This window comes from Trematosphaeria pertusa, assembly GCF_010094035.1.
Source record: "Trematosphaeria pertusa strain CBS 122368 unplaced genomic scaffold BU26scaffold_7, whole genome shotgun sequence".
Lineage (NCBI taxonomy): Eukaryota > Fungi > Ascomycota > Dothideomycetes > Pleosporales > Trematosphaeriaceae > Trematosphaeria > Trematosphaeria pertusa.
In genome coordinates, this window is record NW_022987218.1 from 1,285,843 (window position 1) to 1,312,390 (window position 26,548).

The 26,548-nt window shown below is 53.7% G+C and overlaps 8 protein-coding genes and 1 non-coding gene across 9 annotated transcripts; 4 read left to right on the top strand and 5 right to left on the bottom strand.

The window, feature by feature from the left end:
* Nucleotides 1-817: 817 nt before the first annotated feature.
* BU26DRAFT_564783 (uncharacterized protein) lies at nucleotides 818-4,236 on the top strand (the record flags this gene model as incomplete). The annotated part of the gene is made up of 5 exons (XM_033833311.1): nucleotides 818-1,084; nucleotides 1,132-1,735; nucleotides 1,783-1,908; nucleotides 1,962-2,204; nucleotides 2,258-4,236. 5 exons carry the CDS (start codon nucleotides 818-820, stop codon nucleotides 4,234-4,236), a joined length of 3,219 nt encoding a protein of 1,072 aa, XP_033684112.1.
* Nucleotides 4,237-6,425: 2,189 nt separating this feature from the next.
* BU26DRAFT_t30 lies at nucleotides 6,426-6,509 on the bottom strand. Its single transcript has one exon. It is a non-coding gene; the product is annotated as a tRNA-Arg (tRNA).
* Nucleotides 6,510-6,859: 350 nt separating this feature from the next.
* BU26DRAFT_531078 (uncharacterized protein) lies at nucleotides 6,860-7,659 on the top strand (the record flags this gene model as incomplete). The annotated part of the gene is made up of 2 exons (XM_033830999.1): nucleotides 6,860-7,099; nucleotides 7,168-7,659. The coding sequence occupies 2 exons, from the start codon at nucleotides 6,860-6,862 to the stop codon at nucleotides 7,657-7,659; spliced, it is 732 nt and encodes a 243-aa protein (XP_033684113.1).
* A 3,764-nt stretch (nucleotides 7,660-11,423) lies between these two features.
* BU26DRAFT_312359 (uncharacterized protein) lies at nucleotides 11,424-13,870 on the bottom strand. The gene is made up of 5 exons (XM_033821932.1): nucleotides 12,992-13,870; nucleotides 12,883-12,944; nucleotides 12,649-12,834; nucleotides 12,187-12,598; nucleotides 11,424-12,092 (listed from the first exon to the last, which is right to left on the bottom strand). Exons 1-5 carry the CDS (start codon nucleotides 13,692-13,694, stop codon nucleotides 11,617-11,619), a joined length of 1,839 nt encoding a protein of 612 aa, XP_033684114.1. The 5' UTR covers nucleotides 13,695-13,870; the 3' UTR covers nucleotides 11,424-11,616.
* Nucleotides 13,871-15,744: 1,874 nt separating this feature from the next.
* Nucleotides 15,745-16,886, bottom strand: BU26DRAFT_519270 (uncharacterized protein). The gene has a single exon (XM_033829006.1). The coding sequence runs from the start codon at nucleotides 16,632-16,634 to the stop codon at nucleotides 16,140-16,142; it is 495 nt and encodes a 164-aa protein (XP_033684115.1). The 5' UTR covers nucleotides 16,635-16,886; the 3' UTR covers nucleotides 15,745-16,139.
* Nucleotides 16,887-17,729: 843 nt separating this feature from the next.
* BU26DRAFT_519271 (uncharacterized protein) lies at nucleotides 17,730-20,745 on the top strand. Its single transcript, XM_033829007.1, has one exon. It carries the CDS (start codon nucleotides 17,804-17,806, stop codon nucleotides 20,645-20,647), a length of 2,844 nt encoding a protein of 947 aa, XP_033684116.1. The 5' UTR covers nucleotides 17,730-17,803; the 3' UTR covers nucleotides 20,648-20,745.
* Nucleotides 20,746-21,053: 308 nt separating this feature from the next.
* BU26DRAFT_519273 (UDP-Glc/Gal endoplasmic reticulum nucleotide sugar transporter-like protein) lies at nucleotides 21,054-23,048 on the top strand. Its single transcript, XM_033829008.1, has 2 exons — nucleotides 21,054-21,551; nucleotides 21,666-23,048. The coding sequence occupies exons 1-2, from the start codon at nucleotides 21,313-21,315 to the stop codon at nucleotides 22,708-22,710; spliced, it is 1,284 nt and encodes a 427-aa protein (XP_033684117.1). The 5' UTR covers nucleotides 21,054-21,312; the 3' UTR covers nucleotides 22,711-23,048.
* BU26DRAFT_312395 (SET domain-containing protein) lies at nucleotides 22,932-24,217 on the bottom strand (the record flags this gene model as incomplete). Its single annotated transcript, XM_033821935.1, has 1 exon — nucleotides 22,932-24,217. The coding sequence occupies one exon, from the start codon at nucleotides 24,212-24,214 to the stop codon at nucleotides 23,153-23,155; it is 1,062 nt and encodes a 353-aa protein (XP_033684118.1). The 3' UTR covers nucleotides 22,932-23,152.
* Nucleotides 24,218-24,917: 700 nt separating this feature from the next.
* BU26DRAFT_519275 (uncharacterized protein) lies at nucleotides 24,918-25,812 on the bottom strand. Its single transcript, XM_033829009.1, has 2 exons — nucleotides 25,234-25,812; nucleotides 24,918-25,174 (listed from the first exon to the last, which is right to left on the bottom strand). The coding sequence occupies exons 1-2, from the start codon at nucleotides 25,709-25,711 to the stop codon at nucleotides 25,149-25,151; spliced, it is 504 nt and encodes a 167-aa protein (XP_033684119.1). The 5' UTR covers nucleotides 25,712-25,812; the 3' UTR covers nucleotides 24,918-25,148.
* Between the last annotated feature and the right edge of the window lie 736 nt (nucleotides 25,813-26,548).

Sequence of the window (26,548 nt, forward strand, 5' to 3'; positions counted from 1 at the left end):
TTTATGAGAAATTGTTCGAGCCAGAGGGCAAGTCTTACTGGCACAGGGCAAAACATGCGTCCCGAGGGCGAATCGATGTCGAGTACGGCTGATGTCAAGTTGGCCCGGACCGCGTCATTTGACGAAGCCTACGTGCATGGCTTCTTCGTGCATTCCGATACAGCATTGGTGGGGCAAATTATAGTGCGTCGAGGGTGCGTTTAGGGCAAATCGAGGGCGCTTCCAAGCGCGCCGGAGACCGTCCACCTCAGCCTGGGCGATACCAATTCGGGATTCATCTGGTCATGCACAATGCTGCCTTATCGAATTCTGACACAGCCTTGCCATGGGTTCACACTATCTTGGAACAACGAGCCTGATGTAACCGCCTAGTACCATGAGGTCGTCCATCGGACTGTACTCACCGACAACTGTTGTCTAGGCTCGCGATATTCGCCCTCACGTCCCGTCCGTATGATATCAGCTGGGCAACTTCGGCCGTTTTCCCTGTCTCTTCTAACAGCCCGTTCTCAGGTCACCCTCAGCAGCCCTTCGAGCCTTTGCCTTCTATGTCTGGCGGTGGCCGTACGTCCGCGCAGAAATTGAATCTTTTACCTCTTTGCCCTATTTGGCTCGCAGCCTATTCCGCGAGCCTCCGCGAGCAGGAGATCGTTTAAAGCAACGTCAGTTACTTTAGAAGCGACGTAGGCTGAATGAAGTGTTTTGGCAGCGATCAGGAGTACGCTACATCGTTTCTCTTGACCCGTCTTGTGGAATTGCTTCGGTGCTGATTTGCCAATGCTTTAGAGCTCTCGATCCGTCTTTCTTATACTTCCACATGGATACCGATTGCCCCTCCTCCGACCCAATGTACTACGGCGGAGCCTCTGCCTGGGCTTACGAGGCCTACGATGCATCCATTGGGATCTCGACTGCACCATTCGGTTCGGATCCTGTCATCCTATCCGATTTTGACCCTTCCTTCGAAACTGCGTGGCCCACACAAGACGTAGAGCAAGGATCGTCACCATCCTCGGTTCAGAGTTCGCTCGGACGTGCTCCTTCTTCGAACACCAGTTACAATGAATACGATAATGTGGATCCAGTGAGTGCAGAAATCGTGTTTCCCCAATTGAAATCTAACACTATCAGTTTCCGGAGACTTCGTCACCTAGAAGCGCCGTATTCGATATCCGGACACAGTCACCCACGTCCATACTTTCGGGACTTACTCAGCGAGGGCAGAACGATGCCATGTATGATCTGGGCGGGTCTATAGCAACGCTTGCGGCTCCCAGAAATATCACCCCAACCGACCCGTTCAGGTGCCCAGAAGGCTGCCAGAAAAAGACCTTTGGGCGACAATACGAGCTGAATCGACATATCATCGAGCAACACCGATGCCCGCATGAGGACTGCAAAGATGTTCGGTTTTCCACCTCAAAGGAGAAAAGGGAACATGAGGGGCGTCACAGCGAAGGCGGACTAGGATACAAGTGTGGGACATGTTTACTGAACGGCGTCTCACCAAAGTCACTTTCGAGGGGCGAAAAGCTGAAGAAACACTTCAAGGAGACGCATAGCACTTCGAATGACTTCGACTTCCGAGACTTTCAATGCATGCAAGAATCTTGTTGTCTCAGCAAGGCATTTGGAGGCATATTTTTCGCCTCCCAGGCAGAATTAAATGAGCATCAAAGGCTGAATCACACGAACGTCCCGTCTCTGCTGGAACTGCCCAAGGGCGTGACAGAGGGTGAGTTGATACTCTAATATAGCCTCGAGTTGCTAACATCAAAGCAGATATATCTTTGATGCATTCTGCCCCAACAGCAGACGAGCGATCGCTCAGTCATGCTGGAAAACGTCCTCTCAATTCGACTTCAGGATCAGAGGCAAAACGATGGAAGTCCAAAGAGACCGAAGTTGGTATGATCCCAGATGCACCCTTTTTGTTACACACATGCTAACCAGCAATTAAGCCACAAACCCATCCGAGGCATATCAAGATACTCCATCGTTTGTCGCACCCGCCGCGATCGCCCCCATCTCCCGTTCTGCTAGTTTGGGTCATAAAGACGTGTTGATGCAAGACCGCCTAACCCAGATATTTGGCTCCAATGAAGGCACCACGCCAAAGACGGGCGATCCGCAGTCGCACAGTCATGTCGAAGAGACGTCAAACCTGTCTGTAGTTGAGTTGCAGGCGCTTATTAAGCAACAGAGTAGGTCGCCCCTCCCCTGCCAAGTGGCAAGAGCTGACTCCCTCTCTCCTTAGAGTGGAAATCCCTACTCTTAGATCTGAGCTCTCTATCGATAACCCCGACATTTGATTGCAAACAGGGCGCGGTCAAGTTGCGGGGTACTTGCACTTCTCAGATGGAAAAAGGAAAGAAACTGCTTGAAGACTTGATCAACGGCTTGCGATCGACGGCGAACCACAGCAACGTATCTGGCATTGCGACATACCCGATGAGGAAGGCAGCCTCACAGCAAGTATCCGTCCTCCCTCAGCCCGAGATCTTCGCCCTCGACCCAGAAGAGAACGCAGATCTGCTATCCTTATGGCACGAGCAGCTTCTCCCACAATTTCCTACGATGGTGCGAGACGCAATGATCGAGGGGAGTTACTCAGTGACCCTCGTCCGCCAGAAGGTCTCCGACTGTCTGTGTCCTGTCATTCGGTTTCGGAGCTCCGGAAATCAGAGCGACGCCTCCAGAAAACTCATCCGAGACAGGGTGCAAGAAGTATGTGTCAGATATGCAACCCCCATTCTACAAGTTCAGTTCACCGAAGGCACCCTTGTGCGTTTGGTGGGAGGGTCCACTAGTGTTTCGGTGCTAGATGATCCTCCGATCGACCAAAGATTTCCTCATCAACGGCGGCCATGGGGTACTCCGGGCATGGGGGCATCCATTGGGCTCAGCCGCTGTCCGCATGTATCCGCGACTTTAGGCGGTTATATTTCCGCCGATGACAGGATATACATGCTCACCGTGGATCACTTCATTTCCGAATGTCAGTGCGAGATCACTAGCCATGTGCGGTCTCCGTCCATCAGCGACATCTACAGCGTCAGATTTCACCTCGGGAAAAAGCTCCAAGAGCTCGATCGGAGGGTCGTGCAATCTGCTCCGGACGAGGTGCCACTGGATCAAGTTGAGGAACTGTTATTTCCTACAGATATCGACGAAGAGGTAGAGCAATACAGACGTGTCGAACGAGAATTGGATGACAATGAGACTGGATTCGCCTTGGGCATGGTTCGTGTCCGATGTGGGGATGGGCAGCTCCCATTGAGGCCGTCCGCAGATCCGCGTTTAATCGGGGTGCACCATCGAATGGATTGGTCTTTGTCTGAGATCACCGCCAGGCACAGGAAAGGGAAGAACATTCACAGGTACGGTCGGACCGCTGAGCCTAGACTTGAGGACCTGCAGAACGAAGTCATCAGAGCAGCAGGAGCTGGAACCCCGTGTACCACCATTGAGGGAGTGATGGGAGGCGAGTCTGTATACTATGTCGGCACCACGAGTGGTCTTCGCGAGGGCTTCATCAATCCGGCACGTGTTCAATTCTCAGATGAATTCGGAATCTCTGAGGAGTGGGCCATGGTAGTGCCAAACTGCGAACGCTTGCGGGACTGCGACTTCCAAGGGGACTCTGGTGCCTGGCTGATCAGCAACGACAATACGCTGTTAGGACTACTGTGGGGATGGGACAACGGCAATCTTCTCTTCACGCCCATCCACGATGTATTCGCCGATATCAAACAAAAGATGAACAGCCAGCAGATCAGGCTCCCGGACGACTCAACGCCGCGATCTGGACGCCAAGGATCCCTTCTCTGCCGCAGGAGTTTCCCGAAGTTACGAGAACCCTCACCAGAGAGGTTCAGGCGCACATTCCCTACGGAATTTTCCAGTCCTCCGCGCTTGCTGCCTCCGATCAGCATGGATGAGAAGCGTTGGCGAAGACGGAGCTCCGGAGCTAGCAGTACGTGGTCCATGACTTCGACTCCGAGCCTCCTATCCTCAGCATCTTCTTCCGCCGACGAGCTCAGTCCGCGCGTTGGTACACCTCAAGATCCTGTGCTACTCCCAATTCGAACCAAGGCCCGTACCCTCCCTAGTATCGGATCTGGGGAGGAATGGGTCTGCGTTCATCCTAACGGAGACCTCATTGAGGAGAAGTTTTCGGCTCTAGAACTGGCAGAAGACGTTAGCGACGCCAATCTCCAGCCCACAGCTGCATAACGGCGTTCATCGGTGTTTACGCACAAGGAAACTTGAAGCGACACATGCCTTCATGGACTCCGATCGCCACTCCTACTCTGATCATTCTTCAATATACATACGTTGGCATATACGTTGGGAACCAGACTGCTTTCATATTGTTCCTTTCCCTGGCGTCCATCGTTTTTGGAGGCTGGGCCTTTATTCTCTCCCTATCAAGTATTTCCACGCTCCCTTACACCCAAATCGCAAAAGCATGTCTCTCATATTCTGTGGCCATCTTTCTCCCTGCTTTCAGTTTTGACTTTAATGATGAAGACACGACATTTCTCTACCCTACTCTGCATCTTCTCTCTTCCAGTCGCTGGCCGACCCTGTATTGCTTTCGGACACTCTTTAGCTTAAATAGAATAAAGCGTTATTTGGTATGCAAAGGTCGAATTCGGGGCGATGGCCCCGATGAGTCTGAGTTCATTCAGCACTCCCTGGCACTCACGGGGTCCTCAACGCTTAGCCCACCAACACTTTCATGATAATCTAAGCTGTAAGAATCTGGCTCGTATCAGTCACTAGAGGCCTTGGCAACGGACAAGAATAACGCGCAGTTGGGTGGGGAAGATATACCTCTGTGCGCTTAGCACTCACATTATGACTTGAACCGGGTACCCTTAGTTGTCACTCTCATCCGTTCATCGAGGATGGGTGCAATCCCGCGCGAACAATGGGGGGCTTATATCACCTTGCCTGAAGTACTTCAGACAACGGTTGAGGATAGCACTGCATGATGCCCGACAGGGATTGAAGGGATGCCGGCTTACTCCAACAGCGAGCTACAATGGGTAAAAAGCGGCACGGAAACCCTTTTAATACTGTGATGGCTTCTGCCGCATGCGCTCGATTTTTGAGGGACCCCGCAGTCGGATGAAAAGCAAGAGGCAAAATCGCAAAGGCCATGTGTCCTTCCCTCGCATCCGAGAAACTCTTTCTTCGCATATGATAAAACAGGAGCTCCGCCGTAGAATTTCCACGTCCTCTTAGACATCCTAACGCATATAAAGTAACCTCGTCGACATGTGGATCACTCGAGGCATGGTACCTGGACCTTTCGACCGTAATCGATTATGGCGATCTTTAAAGCTCCAAGGAGCCTTTTCTACATCCTTTCACTCTTCTAGAGCACTAGGAGAGGAAGATTTAGAGCCGAAGGGGATGCGGCGGTCACGATATTCAAGGTGAACTGTGGAGCTTCCCAAAGCGCCGCTCTGAGTGGGGCGTCGAATCAAGACAAGATGGAATTTCAGAATTGCGCCTTCGGGGATGAGCGCGTTAGGATAAGTCTCCTGAAATGCTTCAGTGTCAGCGTTTCGGCGCCCCTTCACACCGAGGCGACATCTTTAGTGATTCATTTGGGCATTGGCTGCCCCAACTATCGAGTATAGGGGCGGAGAGTTGACGGTGCCGAGGGCGGACGCTCTTCGTAGTTGATGTGCGGTTGCCAGAAATGTCCTGGAGTGCTATTGCTCATTTAGCCCCTGGTGGGCTGGTCGTTCCATGAGTGAAGGCCACACCGAGACCGCACGCGACGTCAGAGTTAGGTAGTGGGAAGTGGGATCACATCTAGGGTACTAGTCTTGGATCTCAAGGTCGGTGGTCTGTTCGGGGCAATTACGAATGACACGCCTGTCTACGTAAACGTTCCAGTGCAAGCCTTCAACATCTATTGTGAGCAGCACCTTATATAATTCAGTATCTCACAATGCGTGTTCATGCCGGTTGCATGTCAGCGTCTTATGATACAATGCAAAGGGTGCTGGGCTCACGCTGCTGTCGTCACACGTGGACTATACTATGGCAATCCCATATCCCATGTACGGCCCACCTTCTCAAAGGCAACATCTTGAATTGCAGCTATGCTTGCGCCTCGCGCTGGCAGTCACGCTCCTAGAGACCTTTCTTAGCTCGACGTCGTTAAATGAATGGATAGCGACAACGGTATCATCGGTATGGAAAACTCTGCGCGCCCTACGGGTCAAGCACGGCTTAGGCTCTTCTTGAGGGACTCAGAGGTGAACGATCCAGGTAGCTGGAAAGGGGCTGCGTGTTTCTCTTACTCCCTTCTGCAAAAAGATAATAGTTTGTGGGTGCGCGGGGAGCATGACAGAAGGTACGAGATACAAAAAGAATGCGAGATCAAAAAGAAATGATGTGACTGACCATGCCAGGGGTCGAACCTGGAATCTCTTGATGTCGGATTTGAATCGTAGTCAAGCGCCTTGCCATTGGGCCACATGGCCTTATTTGATATGAGATGTTGCATTGTTATTTAATATATATACTAAAGATGAAAGTGCGGAAAACTGTGTACCGAAGCGTGGTGGACCCCGGCGGTATCACATTCGGTAAGCCGAACGGTTAGCCGCAGACAACGCGCACGCCTCACACCTCAGCTGCTATGGCGCAGGCAACAACATTGACGGCTCGGCCAGCATGTCTTTCCCACTTCGCATTCGAATCCAATCACTTCTTGGCCTTCCTAGAAGCTCCTTAAATCGCCAACCGCATGCCTATCGGAAGGGCAGTGCTTGAAGCCTGCTGCGTCAAACCCCATTCGAAATCCAACGACTCCACCACGAATTCGCCAGCGATGTCAAATAGCGCGCATCACGGCGCGCCGTATTCTACATTTCCTGCCATCTTCGCACAGTTCTCCTCGGAAGACCTCGTGCTTGGCGGTGGTGTGGCCATCTTCCACCTTGCATCGGAGCGGGTCGTCATATGCAGCGCCGAGGACCACCATGGGAGAAAGTACTACTTCCTGCCGAAAGGACGGCGGGATGCGGGCGAAGAAAGTGGAAGAGGAGCGGAGAGAGAAGGATATGAAGAGGTATGTCATTTCTCCTTGCAGCGCTTTCCGATGTCCATGTATTGAACGCAGGCTGATCACCCCTCTAGTCAGGCTACCGCAACCGCCTCCTTCCACTACCTACGAAGCACCAACAACCGCAAGCGCACCCGCGCGTCTCCGAGACTCCCCTCACCGCTGAGGCAGTATGGATGCAGATGATGCCTCTGTGCTACGCCTCGAAGCAATACGTCCTGTATTGGTATATCGCCGAGACCTTGCCTCTCGAGCTTGAAAAAGAACTGGAGACAAAAGCCGGCGAAGCATATAAACCGCCTCCACCATTTCCGAATAACTTAACACTTCGCGAACGGGTGCAGATGGAGCCAACTGGATATGAACCTGCGCATCATGAGAACACTGGTGTTGACGAGGAGGAGCGGACGTACAAGAGCCATCTAGTGCCTGTTCACGAAGCTGTGCAGAAGTTGGGGAAGAGCGGAGTCATGGCTGATGTGATTATGAGGGGTTGGAAAGGGATACAAGATCGGTATGCAATGGAAGAAGGCATCAATTCTCACAGCCCTGAGCAAACGAGTTGATGGAATAGCGCGAAGAAGCTAGGCCAAGGCATATCGCCGTGGTAGGAGTACCAGGCACCCATTCTGAGGGCCAAACGGTCATGGACGACTTCTCCCAGACTCGTCATTGATGGGCTTCGGGATGCAACCCAACATATCCAGACGCTGCGGTTTTGTGACTGGTGTGGAGCTTGAAGGAGACGGAATGATGCTCAGATAGAGGGGCACCACCAACCCGCCTAGTCCTAGCCACATCTTACTCCGAGCCTGTCTCGTTCAAGGCAACATATTGACGCCCGATGCTCAACGTCGCAATCTCCCATCAACATGAGCGTCAGCATGAGCTCTTCACACTTTTTGGAATTATGCGGATCTGTCCTTGGAATGGCAGCCCTTCCTTCAACCCGCACGGCGGCAGCGGCGGAGCATCAATCAACAAACACTCGCATTAGTCGAACATCACCTTGACAAGCTTTACCATGCTTCTCGAGCTCTACCGTCTTACATGACGCTCGACCTCGTGGAGGATGGGACCCAAGACTTATCGCCCATTCAGCTCTCTAGGCCTCCCCCGTCCTAATGTAGCGGTGAGCCCGACCGATCCTGTTAGGAAGCTGTGTTCGCCAGAGCAATATCTTCGACGAGGCTGAGCCCGTTTCCAATATCGAGTCCAATGTCGCTCCCTGTTGTCCGTTCCAACCCGCGTGGAGACCCCACGATCACTGTGCCACAACGCCAGATGAAAAACGAAGCCGATCACCCAGTCATCGTCGATTTCCCAAACTGACAAGTGCCCTGTTCCTTGTTTCTGCAGCGCAATCTCCAGGGACGCCGCCATGCGCGCAAGTCCTCGCTTGCGAGACGCACGCCGCCACATGCTCCAGAACCTCATCTATTCTCCCCACAAACTTCATTACAACAAATGAACCCCACAAACGCACGTTGGCTTCGTTACCACTCTCTTTTACGTCGTCATACCTGGAAATCTGACATCGTATCCCACAAGTACCGACGTCGCTAAAGTACCTTTAATACCCATGTCGACCGTTTGGCCAGTCGTAGCTTTGCGGGCGCGTTGAGATTCTGGCCTTCGCGGCAGAAACGGATAAAAGCGTCCGGCGCCCTTGACCGTGGCATTATTGTCTTGCTGTATGACGCTGCGCAATTGTCACTACCGTATTGACAAATTCCTTGGTAATTCTCCGATACTATCCAAGAGCTGGAAGGAGGATGTGCATGTGAAGAGACGGAATGCTTGGCAATCTTTGAAGTTGGTTATCGAGCGACGAGTTAGATATGGCCTGTGCTACCTACCTCGTTTTTGGTAGGTACCCACTCGGAGGTACCGACCTAACCAATACGGTTAATGGCCCTACCACGGGTCCTGCAAGAGAATGTGGTAGAGGTTGGTCGAAAGAGCTATCGCGATACCTACTCAACTGCACAGGGACGAAAACACTTGGGGATGATCCCGCAGACTATCGACATAGTGCATGACATCCAATGCATCTCCCGCTATGCTATCAATAATTGCATACACGAAGGAAGGCAGCAAGGCCCTTCCGAGTATCACCACGCGCAGATAGGCCTTGATGCCCGCCATGGTATCCCTAGCAAGATACACATCGCATGAACTTCCAGCACAAATGGAAGTATCTCGAAACCTTCCTCCGCTTGAATGGAAGCTTCAAGAATAACACTAGCCAAGAGGTGCAGTGATGCAACGATGCATTGCTGTGTAACGTCTGCGAACAATCTGCTGATGTTGGCGATCACCCGCTGGGAGCTTCTTCCAAGCAACCAAAAGCATGTGTCTCCTCGAAGCCATATGCTTGTCCACTACAACAAGGGTCCGCACTTAATCTAGCCGGTGGTAGAATAGCCTACCGACCGTACAGACACGGGAGGCTTACCGCAGTCATTCTAGGCGCACGTCTTTGCGCTCCACTGCCGCCTTTACCCGCGCACCTCTTGAGTGGCAAACGAGAGGTACTTGGAGGTACTTCGAGAGCGCCCAAGGATTTTCCTGGCTCGTTATTTCTACGACTCGTTTTCGCTTCGTATCCTTGAGGATAGCTGGAGGAGTCTATGAACGGTCTGGCCAGACTATCGCCGCCGTTATGGGCGACTTCGATGGTCAAGCGTCTTCAAGAAAGCTCAAGCTTGTGATTGCAATATAGGGTTCTTCGTGTGGCTTGGCATATTGGAGGGCGTTGAGAGAGACTGCACTGCAAGGCACTCTGGTGTATGCATAAGAGGAGGCGGTATACGGCGGAGATGCCGCTGCAGACTAATGGTGGGTCTGAACTGGCAGATGCAGGCGCCTGTTCACGACATGTATGTATCTCGATTCAACGGGGAAAGATGATCGAGGTGAGTAAGTCGATGTACATCGAGGGTTGAGTGGGCTTGCATAAACAGGCAGACCCGAAGGACATGGTTTGGAAGGTCCTAGATACGCATGCAACGTCTTTACAGTGTCGCAGCAGTCGTCGTTTCTTCCTCCTGCAATGAGAATACGCTGCTATCCACCAATCCACATAACATCATCATTCCAAACAGTTTCTTGTCGTCATGGTAGTTGGTGTCTCATGCGCTGCTCGCCCATCCATTCGCATGTCCCTTCTTCAGAATACCCAACACCAAAGCAAAGCCAGGCAGAAACCTCCGTTGCCTTGAAACATCCCTACAACGTCCCCTTTCATGCATACAAACACGAGAACAAGCTCCAGCGCGATCGTCGTCGTACATACGCGTCCGCACTCCGCCGCCAGCGGAGCAGCGTCGGATCTCCTCCCACCTCCGACGACATGCCCACAACAACACCACAGCCAAGCATCCCACTGCGCATCCACGGCCTTCGAAACAACGATTTACCCCCGCAACACGACTAGTCTACGCAATCCGCCGCGCATATGCAAAGCCCAAGGCGCGTAGTCACAGAGACCCACCCACACAGTCGCAAAACGAAACGCCGACTCCGCCGACAGCAGGTGGGCAAGTATTGGCGCAAGTCTACGCGCCGCTAATTGTCGATCCTGCATTCGTGAAGCAAGCCGGACAGCCCCAGCAGTAAAGCCTTATCGTGGAATCGGTCCATACTTGCTTGCCTTGTCCGATGCGAGAGGTGTCGAGACGCTTGGACCCACATGAAACGTCGGTATGCGTAAGCGGCTGAGAAATCCACCTTTATCGTGGAGACGTCATTGCGGAAGTACTCCGCTATCCGGTTGGTAAGGACGAACGAATTGGAAGATGGTTGCTTAGGTGAGAAAAAGCGGAAGGCGCGACGGATGCGCAGGAACCCGCTGCGAGGAAGGTGCGAACGCTGATCGGACTTTCCGAGTGGCGCACAGTTTTCCGGAGATGCAGACAGGTCTTTACGACGGACTATTAGTGCGACACAATTGGATAAACATTGCGAAGGAATGATTGAATGGTGATCGTGTTTTGATCGTGAATGATAGTGACCGTGTTGCGCAAAGGTCAACAGAGATACCCATAATATATACAGCCCGAGACAAGCAGATAGAACACCGAAACGCCAAATGACATCTGCGCAAAACCCCCGTTTGACTCGATGTGATGTGCATTGTTTGGGATGAGCCACTTTCTATCTAAGGACTCTCTTACAGCCAGCCCCACGTGCTTTTACCCTTTCGCGACAAGGGCATGGTATAGCAAAAGCGAAAGAGTAAGCGACCTCAGAAAAGAGGTCAAAGGAAGGTGAGAAGTTTGTACAAGGAAGTCGAAAAGAAGGATCTGGCAAGAGATAGCAGCCTCATTAAACCCCAGCGACATGTTCTGTTGAACATGTCGCCAACATGAACGCTTATGATCCCAGTAAATGGCAGAAAGATTTCGAAAGAGTAGATTGGAACCACGGAGATGAAGTTCATTCGTGAGAGGATATGTCATGACTTGTATGCAGGCCATGCTGTCGTCAAGACAGGAGTGTGCGAGGGTAAGGATTGTTGTTTACCACGAGAAGCATTCCTCGCGGAAGTCGACATTCCAGTGAGTCTCGCGGCTGCGCACCGCGCGTCGGAGCTCGTCTGCTAGCGATCCTGTGCCACACGTTGACACACACGCGGCGCCAATGCCTTCCTGCATCTCTTGGTCGATAAGGGCCTGCACATTCGGTCGGCCGGGAAACATCTGTACGCTGGAGGATGGCGAATGAATTTCCTTGGTGCTCCTTGGCCGTGTAACGAAGAGAAGGATCTTGAGGATCTCGCGGCGGCGTGGCATGGAAAGAATGTGCGTCATCCATGTCCGGATCCATTCGAGGTGCTCCGGAGATTGGATGATCCAGACCAGAGTAAGCCGGCGCGTGGCGGAGGTACCGTTGGCGTAAGCAGCAACAAGCTCGCGCACGTGAGGAACCTGGTGCGTGATACCAATACCTGCAGCCCAGAGCATGACGGTACCATACGAACTGAGATCTTCGCCACCTGCGATATGACGTTAGCATGGGTTGTGTTGTGTGGATAGATTGTTAATATATCGATAAATTGGAAGTCTGGGGAAATAAGCTTCGGCACTCACCATAAGGCCCCTCGACAAATGCCGTAGTGGTAAATTTACCAGCTGCAGAGAGATCCGCCTTCTTGTAAAGTTTCTCGGTGAAGCCTGTGCGTCGTCGAATAATGAAGGACATGCTCGTTTTGCGGTACTCCAGAATGTCTTGGCGGTTCATTGGGAGACCCTTCTCGTCGGCCACCATGGAGGTGATGTTGAGGTCCTCCTCTTCGTCGCTCCAAGCAAGTGAGAACGGATGATTGGTCCAGAGGCCGACAGACGGCATGTGCAGGTATGCATGCTGACCGGGACGGAAGGTCCAGGGGCGAGCCATTCGGACTGTAACGCGGAGTGCATCGCCGGGTAGGACCTCGACGTCGGCCTTGGTGCCACCCTTTCCAACATTGCGCATAATGAGGCGAACCAGGCGGAACGTTCGCTGCGTTTGTTAGCATGCATACAATAATAGTGGAGTCACGAGACGCATACCTCGAAAGCCCACAATGCTACGACACCGTACATCATCCGCTGCTGGGGCCGTCCATCAAGGTGAATCCATACGCCAGCGACTGCGATCGCTACACCGACAATGTGGCCGTGCAAGAAGGTCTCATAGAAGGAGTGCCGGATGGCAGATGGCGACTGGATGAGAAGGAAAACGAAAGCAACGGTGGCCTAGAAATATCGTTAGCAGGGTTGCCTGATGCTCATAAGAAAACTTACCATGAAACCCGTCATAATGAATTGACTCCCGGTGATTGATGCTTGAACGGCACCCCATCCCTCTGCATGATAGTCAGTAACGGTTCTCAACCTGTGTAGAATAACATACTTGTGTGCACCTTCGACGCCATCCAGGCTGCAGCATGGCAAACAGCTTCGAGCACAACAATCCGTCCAAACCAGCGGTGGATCAGGTTCATGGTATCGAACGAGATTCCTGTAAGCTTGATGACGGGATTGTTGCGACCAGCAAGCAGGAACAGGGGAATCATGTTGATGACTGCCATGACACCGGTGCGGTTGCGGAACTCGCCAGCAACGGTCGAGTAGTCCTGGCTGAAGTCGATGCTCCAGACGGTGAAGCCGACGTTGGTCCCGAAGTATCCAACAAGCATCAGCGTCTGCAAACGGCTGGGAAGGGTGCCGATGTTGATAGCGCTCGAAAGCTTGAACTCGCGGTGATGGCGTTGTCGAAAGAGCGGCGCATCCAGGAAGTGCTTCTTAAAGTTGGCAAACAGTGCATGGGGCGTTGCAAAGTACCGCTGGGAATCGTTGTTGAGGCATGCAATCGTACGGATGTAGCGCACAAAGTGGAAGATGAGTTGGTAGAGGAAGAAGACGCAGACAAAGGCGACCCAGATCCAGCCAAGGAAGTGCTGGACGTCCACGTTCTCGAAATCAGCGGGACCTGGACCCTCAGAGTGTCCACCACCGTGACCTCCTCCTCCTCCGCTAGCACCGCCAGCTCCAGCTCCAGCTCCAGCTCTTTTGAAGAGGCCACCAAAGGCATTGGCAGAGCTGGTGAAGGCCATCGTCGTACTGTAGCAGGGTGAACGAAGGGGCTTTGGCAAAGAGTAGTCCAGCGAGAGAAGACTAGAAGTGAAGGGGCCTGGTTCTACGGGGAGCGGCCGAACAGATGCTCTTATGGGTCAAGGGTGGGCACAAGGTTGGTGCGCTAGACCTGGCGAGGCTTTGACAAATATGTAGCGAGTGGTATCTGCCTTGACCAGCAAAAGACAGATCTGGGAACGGCGACAGCCGCCAGCGGGCGATCTTCCAAATGGGCGGGGGTGGATGAAGGACCGGGGAGTGTCGTCGGTTGAGTTGAGTGTGCGTCGTGACCCAGCTCCCACTCTGGCAAATGGGGCCTTGGGGCGACCGGGATTCAGATATGGCGACACAAGGGCAGCAACCGGCAGCTGCAGAGCTTGATGCACACCCGGGGGTATATTGACAGCGCGCGCAATGGCCAGAATGGGCGGGTTAATCTGGACGGCACGCAAGGGGAAGGCCGTTGGCGCAGGTGACCTGGGGTGCTCGGTTGCGAAAAGGCAGGAAAAAGAGGGCGGCGGCGATAGGCTCGATGCACGAATTCCTCCACCAGGGTTGAAATTGAAGAGCCGGCGGGGAGGCGAGAGTTGGCACGCAGCGGCGGCGACACGAAGGGAATATAGGCGGCAAAAGAGCGACTTGGGCGAGGAGTGCGTATATGTAGGAGGGAGGAGGGAGGAGGGAGGAGAGCCTGAGGAAGCGTCGCGGAGGTTTGATTGTCGCAGGCGGGCAGCGCATAAGGACCCGCGACTGGCTGGCTTCTCCAGGGCAGCGGAGCAGGGGGGCAGCGGCGCCAGGCCTCGCGCGCGGGCTGCCATTTGCCTGCCGTCCGCGGCGTGCGGGCCCTGAAACGGCGCCACCGCAGCCACCCACTAACGGCGCAGTGGCCGGCCTGTTTCAACCGCTCCGAAAGAACGTCCTGGCGAATTTCCTGCCCACCCACCCACCATACCACAGCACCGCAGACGGCCCACAATGCGATGACGCCGTCTCCAGCTCCGCCCAGAGGCTCGTCCGCAGGGCTGGCCGAACGTAAAACAACAGCCTGCTCTTCCCGTTACGCGTCCCGCACCGCGGCGACTGCTGGCCTCAACCTCCCCCTCGCCGCCTCGACGACAGCGGCTCATGCCGGCGCAATCAGACTACCTCATCAATCTGTTGTGACCCCGCGCCGTTCGGAAAGCCTGGTAGCACAGGGCGCCGTCCTTGGTCGGGCCGAAATGCAATCTTCTGCGTTCCGGAAACCTTGATAACGGCTCCTCCAAGCCACCTCCCCGTCGCAGCGTCAACCACGTCAACAGTCGATATCACGATAGTGTCCACCGAGCGCTCGAGTCCCGCGAACTGCCGAACGCTCAAGCCGCCTGTCAGGTCGTGACGACGCGCTGGCGTTGAGCATGGACTTGAAACGACAGAGACACCCCGTGTCATGCATTGAAGCTTTTCCCACGTGCGGCGAGCTTCGTTAGGACGTCGCAACTTCTTCTGCAATGCGGATAAACTTGCTCGTCTATCTTCGTTCTAAGCCCAGCATCCCAGTTTCTGTACGTCGTGGAACATCTTTCTACCAACCCCCCGGCGCCCCGCTGTCACGCACCGATATGGTTTTATGCTTCCGTCTCTTCTGTCACACCAGGTATCACTCCGTGACTGCTCTCCAGTGACAACCTTGCGTGACCTACCGTCCTGAGAAAATTCCTGACGACCGACTGGTCACCGGTGGGCAGCCCGTCAGGCGACGAATTGATCCCAAACGGGACCTGTTTGTCGTACAACGCTGGACCACTGACGCCAGAGGGCTCCGGACAGTCACCCACGCGTCCGTTTTGGAGTGCGTACGTAGGCTCGATGCCTCGATCTGCGAGGTTATCTTCTCTCAGCAAACTTGTTTCTGCTGCAATTCAGATGCGGCATGCCCGATGTCTGTACGAATCAGGAAGCCGGTGATACTTGGCGACTGCATCTGTACCACGCCGCTTGCTGCAGTGGTAGGTATGTCTATGCCCGGTTATGTCAGTGTAGATGATCTCGTGCAACACTGTGTTCAGTCAGAGTTTGCCTATTGTTCTAGACCTGCGATGCCATGGCGGAAAGCTCCAAGAATGGGAAGCTGCAACTGCTGGGGAGGGAGAATAACGCCCCATGATAAGGCATCAAGTCCGCCCGGGCGCCTGCAGTCCCTTGGATATCAACGCCATACATCAGTCACTCAAGCCTATTTTCCTACCGCAAATTTATTTCTCCGCATATGCTTCTGACTGTTCCACGGTGAGCGCCACACACGAAGTTTTCAATTTCCACATACGCATGTTTGCCTAGGTACGTCTAATTACCCCAACCCCGGCGCATCTCAAATTAGCCTGCAAGCACAATGCGAGACGTACCGCATCTTAACGACGCTACACGGTATACTTTAATGGGCTTCACTAGCTTGAATAGCCGCCAGAATCTGGCGTCGTTTCCTCCTCGTGGCGCTCGGTACCAAGCAGCCTTCCGCCTTCGCCGACGCACGAGTTGACAACCACGACCGTATCTGCTTCCACCATCGAGCCCAGAACCTCAGGGCTTCTAACGGGGCAACCTGCGAATAGGCAAAGCAAACAGACCCGTACGAGCCGTCCGAAACCGCATCGGAAGAGCGTGAGTCGACAGTTGGACGGCTGTTTCACGCAGATAACGTGTCTTGGCTGAGTCCCACGGCTAACAAACGCTTTGTTTCGAGGCCTAGAAACGTCTGTCCGGACAAATAAAAGCAAGACGCGGCAAGGCATCGAGTGTTTTCCGTCGGAGGGATTCAGGAAATTGCTACGGTAGCGATTGCAAGTCACTGGTAACTGGCGGATACCCAGCCACGGCAGGATAGGGAGCAGGCTGTGAGCCTCAGCACAATCCTCGGTCGAGGGTCCGATCTCGACAAGCATCCTCTTCTCCGCGCTGAACAAGGAAATCCGACTGAAATGACGCGATCTGGCTCCTCTTGCGCTGCGGAAGTTGCTTGCCGCATTGTCTTGTCGTTCTCTTTCTGTGTTTCGATCCGCAAACTCAAATCTCTCGTTACGATGCGGGTATTTCGGTTACTGGGCGAATCAGCGCTGGCCCTGTGGAAGAAGGTGTGGCGCCTGCACGAAGAAATTTGGCGAGGGCGATCGACAGGAGGGAAGCAGATCCACCCAACATCAGCCCCCGTTGATCATGGCCGACGCTGGACGCAGGTGCGTTCGCGCCGTGAGGCTGGCGAGGTTATTCGCACTTCATCTTTCGATCGAGGTGTTTATACCAGTCTCAAGCCAAGGGCATGAGGTAGTGAGGCGGAACGGTGTGTTGGACTTGCGGAGGAGCATGTCCCTGTGTTTGGCAATCAAAGGCAAATGCCAGCATCACGTCAGAAAAGGAGCCACGCCCATCATTCTGTCATAACCCTGTAGGACCTATGATGTGTTGCCTCTTTTCTTTGCCAGCCGCTGATGTGGAAGCAGTCCGGGCAACGAGATCTAGAGGAAGTACGTCAGGTATGGAATGGCGTCCAGCATTCCACAGCTGACATGGACCATCATGGAGGGAGAGCTCGTTGTCGCTATCCTTCGTTTTCTCGGATAGATCCGACATTCCACAACCCGCATCGGGTCTACATTTTATGGAATGACAGCCACCCAATATTGACAGGAACACGCAGTGTTGCTCGTCAACAGGCACTCGTACCTAGGTAGGGCTGGCCTCGCAACTGCTCATGGCCAGGTATGAGGGTGCGCATGCAGCCATTCCCAGGCCTCAACACCCAGGACCAAGCTTTAGACTTTGATTGATACGCATATGGTCTTCCCACAGGTCAGAATCCCTCGATGCCTCTAGTGTTGCCGACTGTACATGCAGCATGGGCCCAGGTGTTGTTGGCTTGTTTGAGCAGCGCTAGACCCAAATTGGGTTGCCGAGGCTACAGACGCCGAATCCCGATGTTTGTCAACACCATGCTCTTGTTAACTTGCCCCTTCATCCCTCAGCATTCTCACCTACGCACCTTTTTGGTATCCTTTTGTTACAGATAATTGTCGCATTGGTACCTTATATGATTTGAAAGCATATTTACCCGCCAATGGCCGCCACCGACGACCTAGCCTGGACGACGACGCGCTGCAACCGTTTACTTCGACCGCTTTCTACCAAACTCGCAAAGCTTCGAAAAGAGCTCGAAAGGCCACGGAGTGCAGACGGAGAGCCGCGAAAAGCCTCCAATGGCTTCGTGCTCAAAGCGTCGCCGCGCAGGTCCGCTAACTTCTCGCAGACAGTGCGTCAGCCTCGAGGCGCTGATAAGGCGAGCGATCGAGACTGGGTGCCGGCTGTAAAATGCGGAGGCGCAAACAAGAAGACTTATGGCGGACGTGGAGGGAAGAAGACCGCGGGCATACAACGGGTCGCTTCGGAGAGCAGCAATGTTGGGCGACCCGGGGAAATCGCAATCACGCCCCTCATCGCGCGGACGGGAGGTCGCTTCCAGGAAAGCCCTCAGTTTAAAGCTTCGCCGCTGAGAAAGTATGCGAAGAATCGGGGTCCTTTGATCAAGGCGGAACAAATACACCAGATCAAGAAGCAGGTGCCAGCTGACATCGCAAACTTAATTAAGGGCTTATCGGAGGCCTACGCGAACCTGCTGCAGGCGACAACAACAGGCGAGGAGAAAAGATGGAAGGGAACAAGGTCGCTATTTGGTGCTTGTTTAAGGAAGGTCCCGGAATATATTGAACTGGAAGAGCACTTCGCAGCGCTCGATAAGGAGGAGGAGGAGGATGAAGACGAGGATCGAGACATCTCCCAGGAGATCTACACACATCTCGAGGCACAGTTCGAGACACTGGCAGGCCAAGGCTGGCGACCGTTCAAGCAGATTGTGCGGGCGCATGCAACGTCGCTACTGTGCGATGCTGTTGCGGATCAAATCCTCGGACTAGAAACCCTACAACTCTTGGTTTCGCATTGCTTGAATATCTCCGCCTGGGACGAAGCTGAGAGATTTCTCTGGTCCCTTCTTCCCAGACTCAAGCCACTTTACATGCCGAACAGTCTCCTAGCCAATCTTTTTGATGAACAGAGGTCGCCCTATATGTCGATGGTCAAAGCCTTTGTGGAAGTTACCGGACGACACCGCTTCCTCTACGACCTCCTGGAATACATGATATCGCAGGAGCTACTCCCTCTAGAGTGGCTTGCGACCGAGAGCATGCGGTCCGTATGGGATCGCTTGGTTCGCAGCTTGTCCGACGGAGACCAGCGAACAACCCGGAACGCCTTCCGCTTCCTGGAGACTGCCATTTGCGCCGGGATGGGTCTGCCCGATGAAAGCCTCTTCAAGGATGGCGAAGTCGACATTATTTCGAAACAGCTCAAGCCGTCGTCGAGACAGGAATTCCGCAATGCTTTAGACACAACCTACTCCAGCCTCTTGACAGTCTTTTGCAGCATAGCTCTGGTCAACCGCAACCGCGACGAGGCTGCAGGTGAAGGCACGGTGCAGCGGATCACCTGGGTCTTGGACTCAATCCTTGTAGGTCTCATGAAGCGAAACGACATCCGGGAAGATCTGGAGCTTCTTGATCCTATCGCGGAAAACATGCAAACGTTCGCCCAACGAGCCGTGTGGGCATCGTTTGCCCCCTTCCTAGTCCATCTTGCGGGTTGTCGTGCGGACGCAAGCATGCTATCGCTCGACGTGCCTACGTTAGCGGTTGCGATCAATTGGATCGCATCACAATTCCCCTCGAAGGGTATTGAGTTTTCGTCGATTCTCGCCACACTTCCAGAATTCATCTCATCTGCAGCACGCGGCACTGGTAGGATCTGGAAAGATGACGGCTTCGATCAGCTTCAACGTCTTGTTCAAGGGCTACTTTCCCTCTCTGGCCTACGATTACCGCACAAGCTCTGGACTATCAAACGACTGGCACTTGAGTCAGCCATGGACTTCGCTCACAGCACGAGGAATGCTGAGCACATGGCCTACGCGAGAGAAGTCGAGAAAACGATGCGAATGAAAGGCCACGTTGTCATCCAGCATTCGCCGCTGAAAAATGGCTCGCCATCTACCGCAGGTGGCTTCAAGTGGGAAGAAGGCATCGGCGAATGGGTAGCTTGCACGCCATTCGCGAAGCAGGACGTCAAACGCACACCGCGGAAGCCGGTGCGAGCTCTTGGGCTGTTGTTAGCTACAGAAGCATCGCGAGACGAGTGCGATGTGGGTGCCACGAAAGCGCCGGATGGAGGGGACCTGCCCACGGTACCCGAGTCGTACCATTGGGAAATTAACGTCCTAACTGACGATGACGAGGATGGTGACTTGCCACAGTCCTCTCCTGTCAAGAAAGCCCCGTATATGCCTGTTTCACCACCCGGGAAACGTACACGCACATCTTCGCCTACGGTCGTGATTCCCGTGAAACGAAACCGCTTGACGCCGCCCGTCTCGCCCGTCATCTTCTATCCCGAGCTGCCCAGAGAGCCAGACGGGCCACGGAGGTCTCGTCGATCGCGAAAGGAGATCAGTGCCCTCGTTCCCGCCCTCCATTCTCGGCGTTCGAAATGGGCACTAGAGAGGGGTTTACGGAATCTGGAGCGAAAGACATACGAAGAGGTTAAGGACATCAATGTCAACCTAGCCGTCACCGAAATCGATGAATTCGACCAGAATACTTCCTTCTCGTCATCGTCCTCAATCGGCAATCAAGATGCGGAACGGCGAAGCACGCGGTCAAGGTTTTCCTTGGGGAAGAGGTCAAGGCGAGGGGCTGAAGAGGACGAAGAAGACGATAGAGACGAACTGAGCAAGACGCCGGGGCTGAAGAAGAGGAAGAGTATTAGAAACATGGTGAAGCGTCGACGGGAGTGGTGGCGAGTAGACAGTGGAACCGCCGAAGGAGCAGAGAGCGACGAGTTGAGCTTTCAGTAATGGGTCGGCTACACTCGATACGAGCATACTGCAGCGTTCGGGGCGCGACAGTACCACTGCGGTCTGGGCGGTTTCTTGGTGGTTAACGTGGATGATACCCTTATTGTTGGTTAGCATTTGTTTTTGCATAGGAATTAAGCACATCCGATCATGATGACTTCCGCAGCATAGTCTTCCACTCCTCACTATTTTTGTCACGTCCGCCTCCATTGAAGTTGCCGCAGGGCTTGCCCTATGGCCCGGCTCGCTGTATCTTCTATAGTGGAACTCGAACCTGCAAGGCGTGTGAGCCGGTCAGGAGTTGTCTCATGATTCCGAACCCTGGTTCCGAATTTCCGAGTATTGAGGCTGAGGCGGCCCGTGCTAAATTAAGGTCCGCGGCTTAGCTCCGAGCTTGATGCCACCTTGACGTTTTGTACATCACCGAACGTGATATAAGTTGCGATCACCCGCGCCTTGTTCCTTCAGTTTCAGTCATTATCTATGGAGACTTGAAGCATAATCTCCAACCCTTCTCACTTATTCTGCGCGAGTCGCTCGCTCTACCATTTACGCGCAAGCCATTACCAACTGCACCTTTCCGCGTCCCCACGCCAACTCTCCAGCTTCCCGTTTTCCCCGCGTCTTTCCTCCAGAGCTACGGTTGCGAATAGTAGCAATTCACAATGGCGCGCACCAAGCCTGCAACGCCCATCCGGCGCACACCCTCCGAGACCCACGCGCAAAACGGCTCCGCGCATAAGCAAGCCAACGGTTTCCCGCGCCACCGGCGCAACAGCGTGACGGAAGTAATCGAGAGGGGATTAGAACAGGTGGCCGAGGCCGCGGCGCGAGACCCGCAGGAGCAGAAGCAGGCGGGGCTGCTGGCGCTAGCTGTGTGTGTGGGTGGCATCTACGCTAGCTTGTAAGTCGCAATCCGCTTACTGCACGAAGGAGATATGGTCTTGGATATTCAAGGGGGAAAGAGAGACCGCGGGATATAGGGATTACAGCAAGGATGTGCTGATGTCGAGAACAGTCTGAGCTGGGCATACCTCCAAGAACGTATCACCACGACAGCATACGGTCCCGAGCACTCTCGCTTCACATACTCGATCTTCCTCAACACCATCCAATCCGCCTTTGCTGCCTGCACCGGCGCCATCTACCTCTTCTCCTCCTCCCCACGAGATCCCAAAACTGGCGCCAAAAAGGTCCCCCCGATCTTCCCCTCCAAGCAGATCCTCTTCCCGCTCCTCCTAATCGCCATAACCTCCTCTCTGGCCTCACCTTTCGGCTACGCGAGCTTGAAACACATTGACTATGTTACTTTCATCCTGGCGAAGAGCTGTAAATTGCTCCCCGTTATGTTCCTCCACATCTCGCTCTTCCAGAAACGGTACCCGATATACAAATACCTCGTCATCCTCTGCGTAACGCTCGGCGTCGCCATCTTCACCCTACACAACCCATCGACTGCGAAGAAGGCCGCTAAGAAAGGCGTAAACGCCGACGCCAGCATGACTTTAGGTCTCTTCCTGCTGGGCGTTAATCTGCTCTTTGATGGGCTGACGAATACTGTCCAAGATCAGATCTTCACATCTTTCAAGGGATTCACTGGCCCGCAAATGATGTGCGCGCAGAACATAATGTCCACCGCGCTTACAGTCTTCTACCTTCTACTTTCCCCGTACATCGCCGCCACCCCTCTTGGCTCCTGGCTCGGCCTATCCAACGGCTCCAATCCCGGCGAACTCCGGGAAGCCATCGCCTTTTGCACCACGCACCCTGCCGTCGGGTGGGATGTGCTCTCATTCGCAGCCTGCGGCGCCATCGGCCAAGTTTTTATTTTCCACACGCTGGCGCACTTTTCAAGTCTGCTGCTGGTTACCGTAACAGTGACGAGGAAGATGCTGACTATGCTGATGAGTGTGGTGCTCTTTGGTCACCGCGTTACGCAGATGCAGTGGCTCGGTGTGGGGCTGGTGTTTGGAGGTATTGGGGCGGAGGCTTGGTATCAAAGGGTGGAGAAGAAGGCAAAAATGGAGGCTAAGAAGAGGGAGGCGATGGGGAAACGTCAGTAAAGAAGGAAAGGAGAAGGGGATGAGGGATGAGAGATGGGGGGTGGGATGCATTTAGAGGCATACCACGTGGGAAATTTACTGCATAGAAAAGGAATGAAGGATACCCTGGCGTTAATTGCTGAAACGGAAAGCGAAGTCGCTAAATGGTTCTCTTATAATTCCCACACCTATTTCTTCCTTTCTTTATCCCTTCCTTCCTTCCCTAGCGCGCAGCACCAACGACATACTAATACCCGAGTCTTACTCCCCATCTTCGCCCTCTCGTGTCAATTCCCAGCCCCCTCTGGTCTTCGTGCTACACTAGCCCAATATCCTCGTAGCAACTGCACACTTCCTTCATCCATCATACGATCGCGATTTAGCAGGTATCAAAGCGACAACACGCCGCGCCTGCTCGCACGAAATTTGGTTTCGCGAACCCAGTCCGCTCGCTCCCATTACCTCACTGTCCGCGCGTCGCATTCTTGAGCTGCTCCTCCCAGCTCTCCACAAACCGCCTCGTCAACTCAAACATCTCCATCGTCCCCGCACTCCCCGCATCCTCCATAACCTTCCTTTCAAACCCCTTGTTCGCCCACATCGTCGCCCGCTCCCAGTCCTCCACCCGCGCATGGCTAATCGCCACAATCCGATACGCCTTGGCGTAGTAGTCCGCGAGCCCTTCTTGCTCCACCAGCTCGGCGAGCTGCAGACTCGATGCCGCGTTCTTGCGCGCCTTGCGTAGCGAGGAGGCCGTTTTGCGGGGTAGCGAGAGCGAGAGGTGCGGCTGAAAGGCTTGGAAGGCGTGGTGGATGTCGGTGCGGCGCGTGTCAGAGAGAGCGACAGAGCGGGGTTGTTGGTCGCAGGCGGAGCAGGAGCAGGTGAAGCCGTAGCGGTGGAGTCTTTGCTGGCGCTCTGCGCGAGGCAGAAGGAGCGGGATGTAGGATACGGAGATTTCTTCGCCACGGAGGATTGGCCGGCTGGCGTAGATGATGCGGCGGTTCAACTTCTCGCTCCAGTAGTACGCCGCGTTGGGCCGGCAGGAGTGGTTGATGCGCGCGATTTTGGGGAAGAGGCCGATGGAAGACCCGGTGTTGTAGGCGTTGGTTCTGAAGATGAGGCCGAGTACTTCATCTTTGTCTTCTTTCTCCTTTTCGCCTGGTTGCGTGTGGTATGTTAGTCCGAGGACTTCGCTCTGCTCGGCTGGCGAGAGGCGTTCGAATTCCTGCCGCACGAGCTTCGTCACTTCGGATAGCGGGTACCCTGATCCTTGGGTGGAGTCCGGAGGACTGATTCTTAGGATGGGGGCTTCGCGCATGATTATCGAGCCGGTTTCGAGGCTGTGCGAGGCGAACACGCCGAGGCCTTTGCCGGGACTGGGCTTGACTATGTAGGGTTCTGGCGGGGAAGGGCAGGCGTAGTCTAGGATGGAGGAGAGTGGGAGGGGACATGTTGATGGGTGGGCGAGAGCTGTCGAGTAGGGGAAGGCGGAGAGGAAGAGGGAGAGAAGGGTTTTAGAGAACATTTTGAAGGGAAGAGACGTGTAGTGAACTCGAAGTGCTACATGGTGAGGTTGAGGTTCCTTTTGAGTTGATGTTCATGGTGGTATCGAACTGAATGAAACGTGTTTCACGCCAATGTCGTCGCAGCATCAATCCCCTTGCGCAGGGATTATTGCTCTAGGTGCAGCCGAAACATAAGCCATCATGAGCTTGTTTACTCCTTGTGTTCGATGTTCGTGAGGGCTGATCCACATGATGGTAGTGGTGCACATGTTGTGGGGGACAGGTTAGAAGTGTACATAACACCTACCACAGACCTTAGAAATACTGGTCTGGAACTCTGCGAACAGCACATAACGAAGCGGCAGGTCGGGATAGGCTTTCTATCAGCGTTGCATCGCTAGCGCCCTACGGCTGCGCCTAAGGGCTACGTTCAAGAGTATTACACCCCCAAGAGTTGAGTCCGTTCCTGCTTTCGACCATGGGTAGCAGCGAAATCGGCGAAATAGCTCCTCTACTCATCGCCAATGCTGCTATGCTTCGCAGGGGTCAAAACAGGCCGAATCGCCATAGTCCAGGTGCAGAGTTCCGGACGCCGACCGATATTATGAATGTCCAGCGAGGTTGGATTTGCTTCACATGGTCGCAAACGCAGCCTTCCAAGCAAAGTCCAGCGCGAACCTCCATACAATATATGAGCAAGAGGCATAAAGGTGAAAATTATATTTTGCTAGAACGATAGTCCTTTGGAGCGTCTGATACAATTTACTTACCACTACATGAGTATTACAGCCTTCCTTTTTTAGCCCTGCTTAGTAAGAAAGAAGGTTCAATATAAAGATCAAGATGGAATATGGTAATACCCTGAGGAGAGACAGCTACCGCTTTCGGGTGCGCGACATAGATATTCGGAGTAAGAAAATTTCCTCTGGGGCTTTGAGGGATTAGGGGGGGAAACTACTGCACAGGCATACCCCCTCTGTCTGTCCTTTGTTAGCGCTCTCTATTCACAACCATCACTGCAAGCCCCGTCAAAACCCACCGGCTGTTCGTGCCAAGTAATCGACAATCTTGTCGAGGTTAGGCCCAATCCACTTTCTTCCGTTGCTGTCTCCCTTGAAGGATCCAGCGTCCTGCATACCCTGATTCGTGATCTTGAACTCAGGCCCGAGTGCGGCGATGGCGATGCCGGAGACACCCCTCCCTTTCAGGCAGTCGGTAGCTTGCTTCAGCGCCGCCGCGAGGGCAACGCCGCCTCCACCTCTTTCCTTGCCCTCATATGCGACCACGACCTGCTGATTGTCCTCAACGCTGTCTAAGTCCACAACAACTAAGTCTGCACGGCGCCCTTCTTGGGTCCGGGTTTCGAAGCGGTATTCTGGCGAGATGAGGTAGCGTGGTGGGAGGAAAATATCGTGCAGGATACGGTTCCAGACTGCATTGGTCATGTCCTCCGTCGTCATGATTTCTTCGAGCTGGTCCCGCAGAGGAGCGACTGTCGTTGCTCGAGGAGCTGGCATGGTTGGTCTATCGGAGATACTCGAAGCTAAGATCGAGATCGATTTGAAGGCGGAGATGGGATCCCGACAGTATAAACCTTAGTTGGAGAAGAAGGAACGATGCCGAGACATCGATCTATAGACTTTATCAGTACTTTATGTATTGGGATTTTGAGGTGGTCCCACCTAAAGGCTCACCAGACCATATACCCTACCTCAGCCGCAGCCACGATGGCCCGTATTAATCTACACTCGCTCATATCCTGTGATCTCGTACTGGTAAGCTGATTGATTGGACGTACTACTCACTAACCTCGCATATCCTTCTGTTTCCTGAAGTCTAAACTCATCTATTTCCTACCCACTACATCTTTCCGCTTCAGTTTGGGTTAACCTTACGCTACCTTAGTTGACTGGGCTCTTATTGGCTTTACAAGGAGAAGCTGTGATGTCGAAGCAACGCAGAGTTATACTGCCATGCGGCAGATACAGTTGACGTGATATGAAGCGCAAGGAAAACAGCATGAGCTGAAGTACCACCACTCTCGCATTACTACTCTACATGAGGGGTTTATCGAAAACCAGTCTAGTCTGCCAAATGCAGTGATAGTCCCATCACCCCGTAGGGCGGCATTGGAGGTAGAGGAGTATGAGGGAAATAGGTTGTTTTGGTTGAGATAAGTAGGTGTCGGTCTCAGCAGTAGAGTAGGAAGAGAAGGATCGGCGGGCAAGAGTGTAGATTAGGGAGTGGTAGGTGTTAGAGAAAGTGCGGATAGTAGAGTAGGAAGGCGTGAGGGAGAGTATGATAGGAAAGGTGTCGATCTGGAGAGTAGTCGGAGAGAGTGGTAAGGGGGGATG